This window comes from Corvus cornix, chromosome 1A (assembly GCF_000738735.6).
Source record: "Corvus cornix cornix isolate S_Up_H32 chromosome 1A, ASM73873v5, whole genome shotgun sequence".
In the NCBI taxonomy this organism is placed as follows: Eukaryota; Metazoa; Chordata; class Aves; order Passeriformes; family Corvidae; genus Corvus; species Corvus cornix.
This window is the reverse complement of record NC_047057.1, coordinates 36874304-36889794: the sequence shown is the minus strand read 5'-3', so window position 1 is coordinate 36889794 and position 15491 is coordinate 36874304. Positions and strand designations below refer to the sequence as shown.

Here is a 15491-nt window from a genome sequence, read left to right as displayed (position 1 = left end):
CAAACTTCATCACTTCCAAAATGACCCCTCCCCTTATCTGCCAATCCAGCTTAAAACCCACCCAAGCAAAGGACATTCTTTGCCGAATACATGCGTGTTCCCAAGCATGTTCAGGATGCTCATCCTTTAGCTGCCCATTGCTAACATGTTCCTCTTGAGGCACAAAGCGGACTAAACATCAAACATCCGCTTTTTCTGCATCTTCTTCACTTTTGTGTAACACTTTCCAGCAAAAATTTTCATTTGCGACCGGAAACGCCCTTCAACCCTAAGAGTGCAGCTCATAAGCTGTTTCAGACGGAGAGCCCGGCCGCCCGGGGCGGTGCCCGGCGGTGCCCGCGGGCCGTGGGCGGGCCGTGGCGGGGCCGGGGCGGGGCCGTGGGCGGGGCCGTGGCGGGGCCGTGGCGGCGGGGCGTGGGCGGGGCCGTGGGCCGGGCCGTGGCGGGCCGTGGGGCCGGGCCGTGGGCCGGGCCGTGGGCGCCGGGCCGGCGTGGGCGGGGCCGTGGGCCGGCCGTGGGGCGGGCCGTGGGCGGGGCCGTGGGCCGGGCCGTGGGGCCGGGCCGTGCCGCGGGGCGCCGCCGGGGGCCGCTGTGGCGGCTGCGGGGCGCGGCCCGGCCGCGGGAAGGCGGCGGAGAGGCGGCGGCCATGGCGCTGTCGGCCGTGCAGCAGGTGCTGCTCTCGGCCGTGTTGGTGCTCTGCGTCTTCGTCGTCATGCCCAGGATGTTCGGGGGAGGCGGCGGCGGGCGGGCCGGCCGGTCTCCGCGGGGCGGCCCCGGCTATTACGATCCCCGTCAGCACGGCAGAGGTAGGAGCCGGGGCGGTGCCGGCCGGGGTTCCGTGCCGGAGCCGCCGCGGGCTCGGGCGGGCTGGAAGGGAACCCCGGGACCCGAGAGGGATGTGCCCTCGTCCGGCGGGAGGCGCCGGTGTACACGGGCTGTGGACGGGGAGGCCTGGTCAGACCGCTTGGAGCTGGCCTGTACGCGCCTTAAACACCCCCACCTCCGGCGGTGTGCTGCTGTTCTGGTTCGCCAGTGCTTTGGGTTTTGTCTTTGTTGTCTTACCAAAACTACTCCTAAGTGCAAGAAACGCCCGGTAATTGGAAGTGTGGAGCGGTGTGACGAGCAGTGCCCGCAGGGGCACAATCGAACGGATGAGGAACTGGGAGGTGTCACAGGGGAAAACTCAAGTGCAATAAGGAAGCCAAGTGTTGCTGTTAGTAAATGTATCCACAGAGTGGTACAAAATCTGTCCGGCAGTGTGTTAAAAATGAGTCCAAGATGCTTGTTTAGAAAATGTATCAATGAATGGGCTACAGAGTTTACTACTTGTGGGAGCTAAAATGGTAGAAATATATGTTAAGTCATATCAGTGCATGTCACGATTTAGCTGAAGGTCCAAAGGTCCACCTTTGTTTTTGACAATCACAAAAAGCCTGCTTTTGTGATGTAGCTCTGTGATTCATTGATGATGCCTTCCAAGGCGTTTCAAGCCGACAGATAGCTAGCTAGTTGCTATAGTCCTGCAAATGTGTCTGTGCTTTTCCCTGCCGGCAGAAGAATCGAGGCTTGAGCTGCTACCATGTTCTTCCCAGCTGATATCAAACTTACTGTGCTTCATAAGCTCTTGCCTGGCCTGTTTTCTCTTGATTAGCTGTATATTCCCTATAGATCAAATTATTTTAAAACCAAATCCTTAAAAAATAGAAACACTTCACATGCCTGTGATTCTACAGAAGTACTGGCCCAGCACTGAGTAAAATAAATTTCAGACAGATCTCCTCACCTCTCTGGGTGGTTCTTTTTTCCTGGTTGGCTAGTAATTCACTTTGCTGTTTCTTCTGTGGGATAAACTTGGTGCAGGACACTGGACTCCAGTAGGATTCAACGTTCCTTCTCTCCACCCAGAAGGCGTTTCCCTTGCCACATTCTTATTTGTATGATCTTTAGAAATCTTTTTATCTGTGATACTATTTTAGTAAAACGTCTCATTTACATTAAAAACAAATAGAACTTAAAGTAGGTAAAAAAGGTGAGTGTAAATGTAAAACTAGGAATCAGTACGAAACATTCTGAAAGGTGGAAAAATATGTATAATATAAAATGTGATTTCCAGATTAGTTAGTGCAGTTTTAGCAAGTCTAAACCTACTTGTCCTGAAAGGAGAATGCCTGCCAGAGTTTGCACTGAGTGATGAAGGTAGCTTGAGTTCTGATTGTATCAGCTAGGGCGCTTAGTTATTGCTTAATTGTCCAATTGTGTTTTGAGTTCCAATGAACAAACATAGGGATAAAAGCTGAGTGTTGCAAACTGATCAATTACATGTGGAAGAACTTGCAGTCATACCTGGCATGACTTCACTTTAGATCTGATAGTAAAGGCTGCTACACCCAAGGTCATCCCTGCAGGTCCGAAAAACTTTTTTGGCTAACTCATTTTAGGCAATACTAAAACGCTGTTCAAGATCTCTTATCACAAAGTACCAGTTTAGATTAGCAGAATTAAATCCATTTTTTTCTCTTGCAGTTGGCAGAAGCTGTAGCCAAATAGTTGTTTCACTGGGAGGTGTAACTTTAATTTTTTCTCTATCTGATGGTGGCTGTACTTTGCACACTTGAGTTATGTTACTATGAGTTCCTGAAATGCCCATATTACAATATTAATTGACAAGAAGTGATTTCCATAATGGTCTTTTGTTTGGGAGTTTTTATAGAATGTGAACCTTGTCATACCCATACTCAGTTCTGATACATTAAGTTCAAAATTGTAAGTCTAGGCAGTTGATTGAGAGATGATTGTAAAACTTCACAGTCCCCCAATCCCCTGCCATCTCTGCAAGCATCTGCATTCTTTAGCTGATGGTACCGTGAACCCACAAACCCTTGATTTAATTACCAAATAACCTGTTTCCTAAGTTGAACAATGACACTGGCTGTTTTCTCATCTGCTCCCTGTTCTGGCAGGCAAATTACATGCAAAAGTACTTCTGACTTCCAAGGTTGCATCTCTTGGCTATTGTGTAATCTTCTCCTGATAAATATTTGATTTGCAGAGGTGCAGTACTTCTAAGCCTGTGGGAATATCCATGTAAAACTGAAATGACTGTCAAAATAATGTAAGCAGCAGCACAGCATGTACATTTCAACAAAACTTTTTTTTCCTGGGACCAGACAACTCAATTTGTAATTAATTCAGTTCCTTTGGTGTAAAGGAAAAAATACTAATTATTGTTTCCAGCGTTATCCATAGTTTCTCTGGGTATGCTTTAATTTCAAGATTTAAATTGTTTCTTGTTATGTCTGTCTTTCTGTGATTTGCTGAGGGTTTGCCAATGTTGCTGTGAAGGAAGAAGCTTAAAATTTGTATATTAAAGAAACCAAGCTTCGTTGGAGAGTTTTTGCTGCCTAGATTTAATATGCTGCCTGTTAATATAAGAAAAATTCAAAATTTTTTTATTGGATGCAAGGCTGCCCACACTGTCTTAGAAGAGTGATGAACAAAGATGATTACACAAGAAGAAAACAATTTAATTCCAGTTGTGGACTCCTGATTTCATTTCTTACCTTGTTGTCTTTCCCTCAATTTAATTTTTAAGGTAGTCCTCAGACAGTTTATCAAGTTCACCGGCATCCAGGAAATTCTGACAGTAATACTTACCAGAGTATTCAGCAGATGAGAAATGCAATGGAAAAAGAGATAAAAAGCGAGAGAACGAGAGGAAATGGTAGAGAGTTAGCATTCACCCTCATGCCATTGTATGCTCTTGGAGTGGGAATGTTTGCAGCATACAAACTTCTTAAGGTAAGCCATAGGAAAAGCATTAAATTATTGTAGTTAGGAGGAAATGTAACTGCTTGGCTTGTTTGTTTTTCCAGTTCTGAGTCCATGTATATGGTTGTCCAAAAGCCAGTTCTTGCTCTGTTTGAGTGTGAAGTCCAAAGTTAAAATTTTAGCGTATCTAGTTCTTCCTTATGAAGGCTTCTGGCTTACATATTTTTAGACATTTGAAGAAGTGAGAATCTCACCCTGTAGCCTCAAATGAGAATCTGAGAACCTAAACAGTGCTGCTACCTGAGTCTGTAACCTAAGTCTCATCAGTGTTTCACTCCCTTTTCATTCTTCAGAATGAGATTGAGTGTGGGAAGGAGGTGGACAATTCCTGCCGAGCAGTGCTCTTAGATTAGCAGTTAGATGGAATTGCGAGTAGACTGGATCTTTTATTTGGACTTCTCATTTGATCATGCAGGTGCAACATACAGGTTTATTCACATAATGGATACCTTTTCTACCATTTGTAAATTAAAAAGGGAGAACACATGATCACTTGTTTTTTAAAAGGAATCAGTCTTGAAATGTATTATTTATAGTAAGAGATACTACAGGACTTGCAAAGCTGAGAGTGTACCTGGAATACTGTTGCTTGCCCTCAGGGAAAATAAAAATGAAGAGGAATAAGACTGGAGACAACATCCTCATTTCTGGAGACAGTTCATGTTAATCTTGTGTATGAGAAAAATATCACAGTTTAGCAAAATGAGTATAGAGGCTGCCCAGTTTAGTATAAGATTTAAAAATAATGAAAACCATGTTTTGGGTGTTACAATTCTTTACACTTGGGCTTGTGGGATTGAAATGTAAATATTTTTATAATAGTATCTTTATTACTTTAAGAAATAAATTCTATATAGTAATTAATGATAGGAGACTGGATCCAGTAACCTAGAAGGTTTCTTCTGCTCCCTTTTGAAATAGCAACTGCTTTCTTTTACAGCTTTTGCCAGTCATGTTGTGTTTGCTTAAAATCAGAAGTGTTAGCTTAAGACAGGAAGAAGGCATCACAGAAGAAAAGTTTCATTAATGTAGCACATCTTCATGGTTGCTGTTTACTTTCACTGAAGTTCTAAAGACAGTGTTGGTTTTAGTACACAAATGATGATGAAGTTGTTTAACTCAATTGTATCTTTTAAAGATGAAGTCACATGAAGAAAGTCACTCCAAAAAGGAAAAAAGTACAGAAGACAAGGCAAAGGAGACAGGTAAGATACCCATTCGGAATGCATATGTTCAACAAAAATGCTTGTTTCCTACTGGAACAAAACATGTTTTCATTGATGCAATCTAGCTAAATGAAGACAATCTTTTAAGTTACTGAGAGCAGTTAGGAATCTACAAAAACCCACTTCGTTATTCTGTATGTTTGAAATGTTTGTTTGAGGTTTGTTTAAATTCTCCAGATGTAATGCTCTTTAAAACAGCTATAGTAATGCAGTATGATTCTCTTAATCACTTTATCACTTAAGATCTGTTCAGTTTTCTTCAGTTTAAATGGGATATAATCAAACAGGTATATTTAAATAATATAATGATCTGGTTTAGAATTGATAGTGGAACAGTATGGCTGAACAATTATAGAGACTATTTATGATTTGTAGGCCAAATGGGAAACCTGTCAAAAACGTTCAAAGTTGATGCTGTTTTCATACCTTTCCCTCCCTTGTCTAGACACATTTTTAGTGAATTGAACATCTTTTGGTGTCTCTGTACACCAGGTCTGGAATCAGGCTCAGCAGTGACTTGCTACACTCCCTACTCATCATCCTTGTGTGTTGCATTCTTCTTTCTTCAAAGTTTAATTGTATTTTAGGAGGAGTGACTCCTCTTGATTGTAGTGCATTAAGTGTTAAATATATTTGTAAGGTGTGAATAGGCAAACACATGAAAGCATATTAAGTATAAATACAGTACTTACATCTCAGGAAGTCTTGCAGCTGCATCGTTTTTGACACTGGGAAGGTGAGCTCCACATTCTTGCTCAGTTTCTATAGAGGTGTCTTCTGTTTGGGCACTATTGGAGATAGGTTACTGGGTGGCAAGGACTTCTGTTTACACATAATAAGGCTTCTGTTCTTACCCCCACCATTCCCTTTTCATATTGTAGAATTTTATAGATGAAAGAAGCTTTCTGGTTTTGAATCTGTCCAACCAAAAATATAAATTAATATCCTAATGATATTGTAAAGACATTACTTACAATGTTCTTTCTCTTTTGCTCTGCCTCTCCCCCCACCCCCCCACCTCCCTCTTTTTTTGTTGTATTGCTTTTGTTTGTGTTTGTTTCTGTTAGAGCATCAGCTTTTAGAACTGGAGCAACATCTAGCACAGACAGAGAAAATGTTAAATTCTTTATTGACTCAGTTGGATCCACTTTCAAACTGGTGAGTGTTTCTAAAAAAATCTCAGTGTTGTTTCCTGTAAATTGAAATTTGCCAAAATGTTAACAAAGAGTTCTTAAAATGATCCTTATATATACATCAGGAACAGTTTTGGGAGCCTTCTTTGATTACTTATTGTTTCCATACCCTTTTGCAGGTAATACCAGTTCTGCCATTTGTGAACTTTTTCACAGACACCTCCCATCTCTTGTTCACCAAACATAAATGCAGAAGACATATGATCATGTTACTGTGGCTTAACAAGATGAATTTTAATAATGACCAAGGAGACTAATAGTGAAAATATACTTAAACTCAGTAACATTTGAAAGCCCTTGTGGGAATTAGATTTTGGTAGCAGAGTGAGTTTCTTCCTTTAGATGTAATTATAAGGAAAAAATAGTTATCAAGGTATAGCTGCTTATTTTTGTGTTTTGAAATGAATCTGTAAAGTGTGTGTATTTCAGTGAAATAGAACTTCTCTATTTTAATGTGACAAGGAAATCAGTAATACAAAAACTCCTTGTAGTTTTGGAGAAGTTCTGTTCTTAAGAAGCCAGAGCCTTATATATCTACTAGAAATAAAAATATCCCTGCAGTTAATTTTGTAGACTGACATCCTCATGAAACAGGATGCTTTTAGATTAAAACATGCAGAATCAGGAGATTGTTTGTTCAGTATACTTCTGAACTTAGCATACGCTGAAACTATTCAGCAGCAAATTCACCAGCCAGTTTGCGTAACAAATTTCTAGTAGTGATGGGGAAGAAAGTAAAAAAAAACCTTGAGTGAGAAAAGCCTTTAAACTCTAGAGTGCTGTATTAGACATTGTTGTACTACTACTAACAGTACTGTGGATAATTGTTACTTGTGGTACTCAGTATTGACCTGGCCATTGGGGCTCCAGTGTTGGAGTTCAGTGACATTCAATAGTTGTATGATGTGATGGGCTCCCCACTTCTCAAGAGACAGTTCTCAAAGGAAAGCTTGACCTAAACATTTCACAAACTTAACTATGGTATTTATATACAGAAAGAAATACTGCAATAAGTGTATTATTATCAAGCACTCCCTTCCAAGATAATCTTTCACCTGTTAACATTTGTCTTCTTTTTCTAGTGTCAATGCTTTAGCTTGTGAGCAGAAAGATGAAATAATGACACAGCTCCAGTCAATTAGACGACTGATGAAAGAAAGTGGATTGGATAAATCAGAAAACAAGACGAAAGGTACTTTAATTTTCAGACAGATAGATAATTAAGTAGTTCATATTTTAAAAGAATAAATGGATCTTACTATAATAATGTTCAGCTTCTGCACCTTAGGTAATTTGTGTGGAATTAGTTTTATTTTGGAGGAATACCATTCTTCCTGTTTGAGATGTATCCAATTTCAAATTTTTGATACATCATGCTGTATTTAAGAATAGGTGCTAAAGACATTGAACTGGCATGGACCACACAGTCACATTCTGCTTTGATAAAACAGGCTTTTGGAATGTCCGTTCCTAAGCAGTCTTAACTTTAGGCTAAGGATTTACAAATGGGAATCTCTGAGGCTGTGAGTAATGCTTGCATACAACACTGAACAGCAAACTGTATATTGGTTTCAACTGGAGACTTCCAAGAGAAATTTGGGGGATTTTTGCATTATTTGAGTCTTAATAGAAGAGGGAAAAAAGCCAAATTAAAAAATATTCTACTTCTAAACTGACCTGAAATTTAGAGCCTTTCCAGTAAACTTTAATTTTGATTATTTTTTGTGAATTTTAAGATCTCGGACACATTTGTAATGAGAAACTTGAAGATCTCATTCAGTCATTTGCTGAACATTCTCAAGAGAAAGAAATGGACAACAGAGAAGATGAATGTTATGAAGATTTGCTTGAGGATATTGATAATGATTACAAAATAGAAGAGCATGAATTACACGATGAATGTGAAATACATCAGTTGGAGCCAGATGTTGTAGAAGACGACGAAATGATAAGCACAGATGCCATTGAATCAGAAGAGATGGCACTGAGGAGACGCAATAGATATGAATGGAATCTGCATATGTAAAACTTTCAAAAGCTTATGAATTCTTTTTATAATGTCGTATGCACTTTAAACTGTTTGAAATGAAGTTACGTGCACTGCTATATGCTTTAAAAAGAGGGGTGAAATACTGCCTTTGCTCGTATCTGTGACAATTCTGTAACTGACTTCAGTGGCAGCAGAATTTTACTCAGGATGTTTACATATTTTTTCTATTTATTTTTTCCCTATAAAATTATTTCTGTACTCTGTATATAATGCACTGTAATTATATCTGATGCTTCACTAAAATATTAGAGAATCTTCTAATTGAGACTATAAAGAATAGATATTTCATAAATGTTTTGTGACTAGTAAGCATTATGCCACTTGAACTGTGACTTCTTTGAGTTCATTAAAGAGCACGCACTGATGAATTCAGCTCTTTGTGGAAAAATTTTCTCTTTGGGAGTGTGAAAATCAGTATGGGTTAAGTCTTTGAGATCCATTCATAGTTAAGTTTCTTTATTTGGAGAGAGAAGTTTAGCCATGGACACTATATTAAAATAATAATGTCTGAATTTGCAGTCCTTTGAGTAACAGTGTTTAGTTTTGCATGTCAACTTAATCCCTAATGTATTACACTGGATCACTTAATTTCTTCCCCACTTGTCACTGGTTAAACTCAGCAGCTGTCTAATAACTGAGTGATACCCATTAATACTGTATATCTGATTCACATTTATTTTAATACCATAGAATCTGGCCTTTTGATTCATTGTAATGCCTTTTTTTTAAAAATCAGAATTAACAGATGTATTGCTATGTACCATTCAAGACCTGTGGGGCATGGGATCTTTTTTCAATACATTATGCCAACTTGATAGTGGCCTTTTAAAGTCATTATTAGGAACAGCATTTCTTTTCCTTTGCCAGAATAATTTTTGTCCATACCTTCATTTTTTTTACTCATTTTTTTGTTCACTTAATGCACACACCTATTGTACTCCCAGCCTTTAATGACAGGAGTTACCTTAGAGGTAGGTCTGACAGTATGGCACTGTTAAATTTTCTGTTTTATAATTGCATAGCTTTTAAGTAGGCCAGTTGTGATGCCTGAACTCTTCTGCCATCCGTATTCTTACAGGAAAATAGCATGTGGACTTGTTTTTATGGAGGAAATGTACTGTACTTAAAGGGACTAAATTTATTATCGTGTCACTCACTGAAATGGAATGAATTGTTCATTCTGGTGTAGAAACATGGTATGTGTTTGGTTCTAAAACTGGATCACACAGGCTTGCAAGTAGCAGCATCCAGAAATACATCCTTAGCGTCAGTGTGTTTTGCACTAAGTGAGATTTTGCCTAACTTTGGAAAACTGATGGACTACAGAGCCGGGGTTTCTCAAGCAGTCGCAGATTTTTTCCCCAAGACAGAACGGATGAACAAAACTGGTATTGGATACAATTTGATTTCAAAAATACCTGATGTTGCTCTGGTCATTCAGGACAACTGGAACTGCTTGGAAAAAATCATAATTTCATAGAGACTTTTCTCTGAAATATCTAATAAAGTGAACTGAAACTAATTTCAAAGTCACTGATCAGAGGGAACGATGCAGTGGGAGCCGGGCTGTGCTGCCGAGGTGTGGGCAAGGTGCAGGTCAGTCCTGCTCCTTCCAGGCACTGGTGCCGGTGTCCTTTGCCGCAGCGTTTCCCCGCCTGGGGCAGTGTTTGAATCATCACTGCTGAGGCTTTCACCTCCACGAGTCCTCGGATGCTGCTGACACTCGAAGTCCTTGTCCGAAAGGCTCTGAGCTACTTTGGGGTGATCGCTGTGTTTCTGCCCAGGCTACAAATACGCACCGTGGGCTCTCTGGCCGCAGTTTCGAAGTCTCCGATGCCGGCTGTCGGGGTTTGCCGAGGGCAGAATCCGTGTGATGCGTAAGGGCCCGCCTGTCCTGGCGGGGCTGCGGCGGCCGCAGGGCGGGCAGATCCGCCCGCGGGCGCGGGGAGGGAGGGACGGCCGGGCCCCGGGGCAGGGAATTTCCGCAGGAGCAACCGGGCATTCAGCTTCCCCACTCCGCCGAGGCGCACCTTGCGGAGCTGGTGCGAGGCCTGGCTCGGATTGGCCCCTCCGCGCTGCGGTACCCGGCAGCCGCCGGCCCAGGCGGGGCGGGCAGGGGGGACGCGGGCACCGTGGAGACGGTGCGGGGACGGCCCCGGTCCGTCAGCCCTGCGCCCTGGGACCGCTGCGGTGAGACAGAGCCCCTGCCGGCCCGCGTCCCACGCCTCTCTTGGGAAAAGGCATCGTTTCCGTGGAGCTGTTGAGCTCATAATGTTTATTCCGCCTCTTACAGCGCTGCTGTTTGATAACCGTAATCTCAGCGCGTGAACCATTAAATACAACAACGCTCTCTCCCCTCTCTGCCCTCAGGTGGGGAAGGATGCTCCATTTCAGGAGAGCCTTGCGGCCGTGCACGGACGTTCTCCGTGGCCTGGAAGCGGTTCGGCGGGAGGGCTGTGCGGGTGCCCGGCGCCGTGTGCCGGTCTCCGAGCAGGCCCTGCAGCCCTGCTCCTGCTCGGGGAAGGAAAGGCTGCTTGGGACTGGGAACTGCTCGGTGCCGTCAGCCTTTGGTTTGAAAATGGAGTGTCTGATTGCTGGGAGCTACACGATGGGCTTTTGGTTCAAAACTGACTGGGTGGAAGGAGAAGCCAGCAGAGCAGGAATACTGGTGGAATGTTATCCTGGAGCTCTCGGAGCCTGGCAGTGTGCCGGGAGGGCCCTTAGGTCTTCCTGAAATGTTCCCAGGGCATCGAGCCATGGAGAGACAGGCAGCGGTTTCAAGTGGTACAAAAGGTTTGATGTTGCCAAGGGGTAGCAAATTAGTAATACTGGAATGAGAAGGTATCGATAAGTGTAAGGGAAAGAGGGAGTTAAGCTTGAGGCAAACCCATAAATTTGAACGGGGATCTGGTTAAACATTAGTAATAAAGGACTGAAATTAAGAGGCGGTGGAAAAGAGAAACCAACAGCATTTCCTAGCTTGCTGAAGACAATACCAAAATTCTTTCTAATGCAGTAACTTTTTTTTTTTCAGAAGTACTTAGGTAAAAAATACGTGTTTTTCTCAATAGCATGTTCTGTTTTTCAGTTTGTACTGAAAGCTGTCATTGAATTTGCATGGATTCGGAAGTTAAAGGACTTGCTGCATCCCCTCGAAGGAAAGCTGAGTTGTCATTGAGGAGGAAGAAATGTCAGGTAGTCAATGGAAGGCTTGTGATTGTTTTCCTTCCTTACTTTGACATTTTAAAAATATTTTAATCATAAATCAGAAGGCTCTTGGTTTGAGGTTAGAATCCATTCTTTAGAGAAGACAACTTTTAAAGAAATTATTTTTGTCAGAAAGGGATAGTTTAGTATGACAGCTTCTCAAATGAACATGAGAAATTCCAACATAAACAGCTATCCTAGAATAACTGCTACTCTGAGTGCTTAATTGGAATGTGGGGAATTTAAGAATGAACTAGTACTTGCAGTTACGAGCAACAGAGGCTTGAACCTGTACTGCGTGCTATCTCAGGCTGTTGGTGAAACTGGCATCAGGTGTGCCTGTGTTTTTGTTCTGCAAGACAACAATAAAGTAAAGCAGCCCCTAAAATACAGTTTGAAAAGGCATGATTTTAGATCGACATGAAAAATGACTCTCAGTGCTCTGTGCTCAGTATGAAGGGAAATTACATTTTCCATATATTCCTAATAGTCTGGGCTTTGAGGTAGGGTAGGTGTGCAACCCTCACAGGTTCACTGTAGCAGAAACTTTAGGGCTAACTTTTGAAAGTCCTTACAAATACTATCTTGGATTCTGAGGGCCATTATTTTCCTTACCGCTGAGGTAAATATTAATATTGTTAGGAACAGTTGATTTTTCTCACAGATACCGTGTACTTTATGTCCATGAACTAAAGTTAATTTCTAATCCTCCCTCAGCCCCCAAGCACCCATTTATCTTCCTTATTTGTTGCATGACCCCATTAGGAATTCTTGGAGTTTGACTGCCAAATTGCTGTTCTTCTTTTCAGTTTGATTTGGAATGAAAAAGGACCTTTTGTAAATGATAATACATCAATGTTACAATGTTACTGTTAATGTTTTAACCGGGTTTTTGGAAATTAAATACCTGGGGACAACAAGAACATTTGGGGATTTAGTGGAGGTTGTAAAAGAAAAGAAATAACATTTTTTCTCTAATCTCTCATCCCTTTTTTTTTTATTCTTGTGCAACTAAGTTTCCAAATTTAGACTCCCTAGTCCACATGATTCTTGGTAGTTTGCAAAAGTAAATCTTAAAATTATGTTGAAATCATATGCTTCACCTTAGCATTCACAACGTTTTTTGTTTGCTTTCTTCCTGATTTGTTGAAAAGGAATTATATTAAGGCTTTAGCATCTAGGATTAGGTGTGTTCTTTACCTGACCACAGTTGTAATGGTACAGAAAGAAGATAAATGTGCGGTGTAGTGCAGCGTTTTTGATGCCTTGACGGTTTTACGTACGTGACCACACGGTGGCGGTGCTCATTCCGTGCGGAGAACTCTCCAACCTGGATACCCGGACCCATGTTCTGGAGTCGCTAGAGGGTAGTGTCGCCGAACTTCTGTTTCGGGAGCAGCTACAGGGGTGTATGGCGAGAAAGGAGTTACAGTTTTGTGATTGCTCTCAGATCGTGAAAGATGTTCAGGCACTGCTGGGAATAGGATTCTGCTCAGTTCAGGCTGCGATGCTGAGATTTATGAGCTGAAAAGTGAAAACAAAAATGTTAGCCCTGGTTCTGAACGTTCCCGAACCACTTTTTTTTTTTCAGATAGGGAGGCCAGTTAGGCGAATTGTTGCTTTGTGCTTGCCGCAAGCAGCCTTCCCCACGGATTTGCTGCTAGCTGTTTTCAAAAGCCATAGGGGGATGGATGAAGCTTTGGGTCACTTATATTTTTTCTTGCCATGTTCTTGCTCATTTGGGTTTGGAGATCTGTGTGCTATGCAGCCTTGCAAAATAAATAAGGTGAACTGCCTAGTCATCGGCAGGACTGCTATACTAAAGCTGAGATGAAACAGTTACACTAAATATCAGAGGCTCTTTGGGGTCTGAGCTAACTCCTTGTGAGCCAGCTGGCTGTCAGTCTTGTGGTTTTGGTTTAAGGGTTGGTTCCCAACCAACAAGAGCAATGTGACCCAAAGCCTTGTGAGAGCAGTGACGGCACAAAGCCTCAGAAACATGGATTATTTTTAATGTATTATTAATAGCTGATGTGGATGCTATCTAGATTCTTAATGGCTGGAAATCTTTCTGTCATGATGAATATTCAGTCTTTTAGTCTCATGATCTGTAAGAATTAGCTTTCAATTAGAAGTTTTTGGTTTTCTCCCCTTGTTAGTAGCATCTTAGTCAAGTCTGTTGGACAGATAATTTGAGCCACTAGTTTTAAATATTTCAGGGGAAATTGAGAGAGAGAACTATGTATTTTAATCCAGATTCCCTAGGTATGCAATAATGTGTCCTTCTTTTAGGGTTGGAGACCAAATAGACAGGCTGCTCACAGTCCTCGCCCGCCAGAGTAAGTCTGCTTCTATTTCAGATCAGCTTGTTTAATTGTGTGTATTATTAACACAGTGCATTGGCATTTGTAGTGATGTGGAACTTAGTGTTCCATGAAATTTATCATCATAGGTTTGTTTTCTGTGATTTATATTTGGAGTAGAATATATGATGCATTATTTACTTTGGAATTAAGCTGATTTATGTTTGGCTCAGTGGAGGTGTAATCACAGAATGGGTAAAGATGGAAAAGACCACAGTGGGTCCAACCCACTGGTCCATCTGGTCCAACCTCCCTGCTCAAGCAGGGACGTCCCAGATTGCTCAGGATTGCACCTAGATGGTTCTTGAGTATTTCCAGTGAGGGAGACTCCACAACCTCTCTGGGCAACCTGTTCCAGTGCTCAGTCACCTGTGGTGAAGAAGTTGGTTTTGGGTGGAATGTCCTGTGCATCAGTTTCTGCCCATTGCCCATTGCTGGGTACTCCCAAGAAGAACCTGGCTCTGTCCTCCTGACATCCTCTTCAGAGGGTATCACTCAGAGCTGTCATATTTATACATTGTTTTTCTTGAATATTTTTAACCTGTCTGCAAAAGGAGAAAAAACATATTTTAACTATTGGCCGCTTTTACAGGTATTACAGTAAAAGATACAGAGAAACTGTTGTGAAGGGCTTCACAAGCAATGGGAAATTCTGTTTGTGCTTTTAAAATTTCAAACCTTGTAGTAACTTTGGCAGATAAGGAACATCTACTCTTCCAAGGACCTTGATTGATAGTTTAGGCAGTTTTGTTTACTGAAATGCCTTAAAGACAGTGTATGTAATTATTTTATAAGTGTGTGTGACCATGACCTTTGATTCTTCATACCAACGTCAAAAAATTCTGATTTCTGTGTACTGCCTGTCATCATCTAATAAAAAAAGACTGTAAAATAAGGAGCTCTCTTATTCCAAGAAGTTATAAGAGAGTTGCTTGGAAATATTGCTGGTAAAATATGAAAAATATGTATTCATGGTGCTCTGCAATATACCTGGAGTAAAGGCAGAAGGCACAGAGATGCTTTGATGAGTTGGAGATGTTTTCATTTCTTTAAGCAGAACAAAATACTGAGGTATGGTTTTCTTCCACTGTGTTAATCTCTTACGAAAAGTTCAGAAGATTTGCATCCCAAGTAGTGATTGCTTCCCTGTTGCCTCTCTGTTGACTGATTGTCGAGGAATGTTGACATGGATGTGCTGTGGAAGACAAGAGTAAGGTATCCCTGCTGCATGATCTTGTTGCAGTAGCACCTGTTGGGGAGTGAAGAGAAGTCAATGTGCAAGTAAAGAAGGGTCCTTTTCGGCTGCCAGGGTCCTCTGCTACTGGGGAAGAGAAGCTCAGGAGCCACTTGCTGAGCTGAAGCAAGAGGGGCTAATAGAGATTTGCTGAGTAGGCCATATCCAGTTGCAGGGAAATTTTTGTGAAGGACCTAATAATAACTAATAGGCAGTGCTTTTATTGTTGTTAAAAAATAAGGGACTGTATCGCTTTTAAAATTGTTTTAACTCCCTGCAGGGTGCCATGCCTAGATCTAGGGAGGCTGGGAGATTCTGATGAAGAGGTAATTGTAAATAAATTCTTTCTCAAAAATTTTTAGAATTCACATGTTTCATGATTTAATAAAAA

At 41.6% G+C, this 15491-nt stretch overlaps 2 protein-coding genes across 10 annotated transcripts in view; both read left to right on the top strand.

Moving 5' to 3' along the window:
* The first annotated feature begins 604 nt into the window (after positions 1-604).
* Positions 605-8668, top strand: CCDC107 (coiled-coil domain containing 107). The gene is made up of 6 exons (XM_039571479.1): positions 605-805; positions 3592-3797; positions 4966-5032; positions 6121-6211; positions 7329-7438; positions 7983-8668. Exons 1-6 carry the CDS (start codon positions 646-648, stop codon positions 8270-8272), a joined length of 924 nt encoding a protein of 307 aa, XP_039427413.1. The 5' UTR covers positions 605-645; the 3' UTR covers positions 8273-8668.
* Positions 8669-9965: 1297 nt separating this feature from the next.
* The window catches only part of CAPS2 (calcyphosine 2), a 29637-nt gene continuing 24111 nt past the window's right edge, over positions 9966-15491 (top strand). For 2 of the 9 annotated variants that reach the window (XM_019279906.3, XM_019279899.3), the window contains exons 1-4: positions 9966-10173; positions 11385-11491; positions 13796-13842; positions 15381-15426. In XM_019279906.3, coding sequence (XP_019135451.2) covers positions 11414-11491; positions 13796-13842; positions 15381-15426 — 171 coding nt within the window. In that variant the 5' untranslated portion in view covers positions 9966-10173; positions 11385-11413. The other 7 variants (XM_019279903.3, XM_019279905.3, XM_019279904.3 and 4 more) reach the window with 7 other exon arrangements.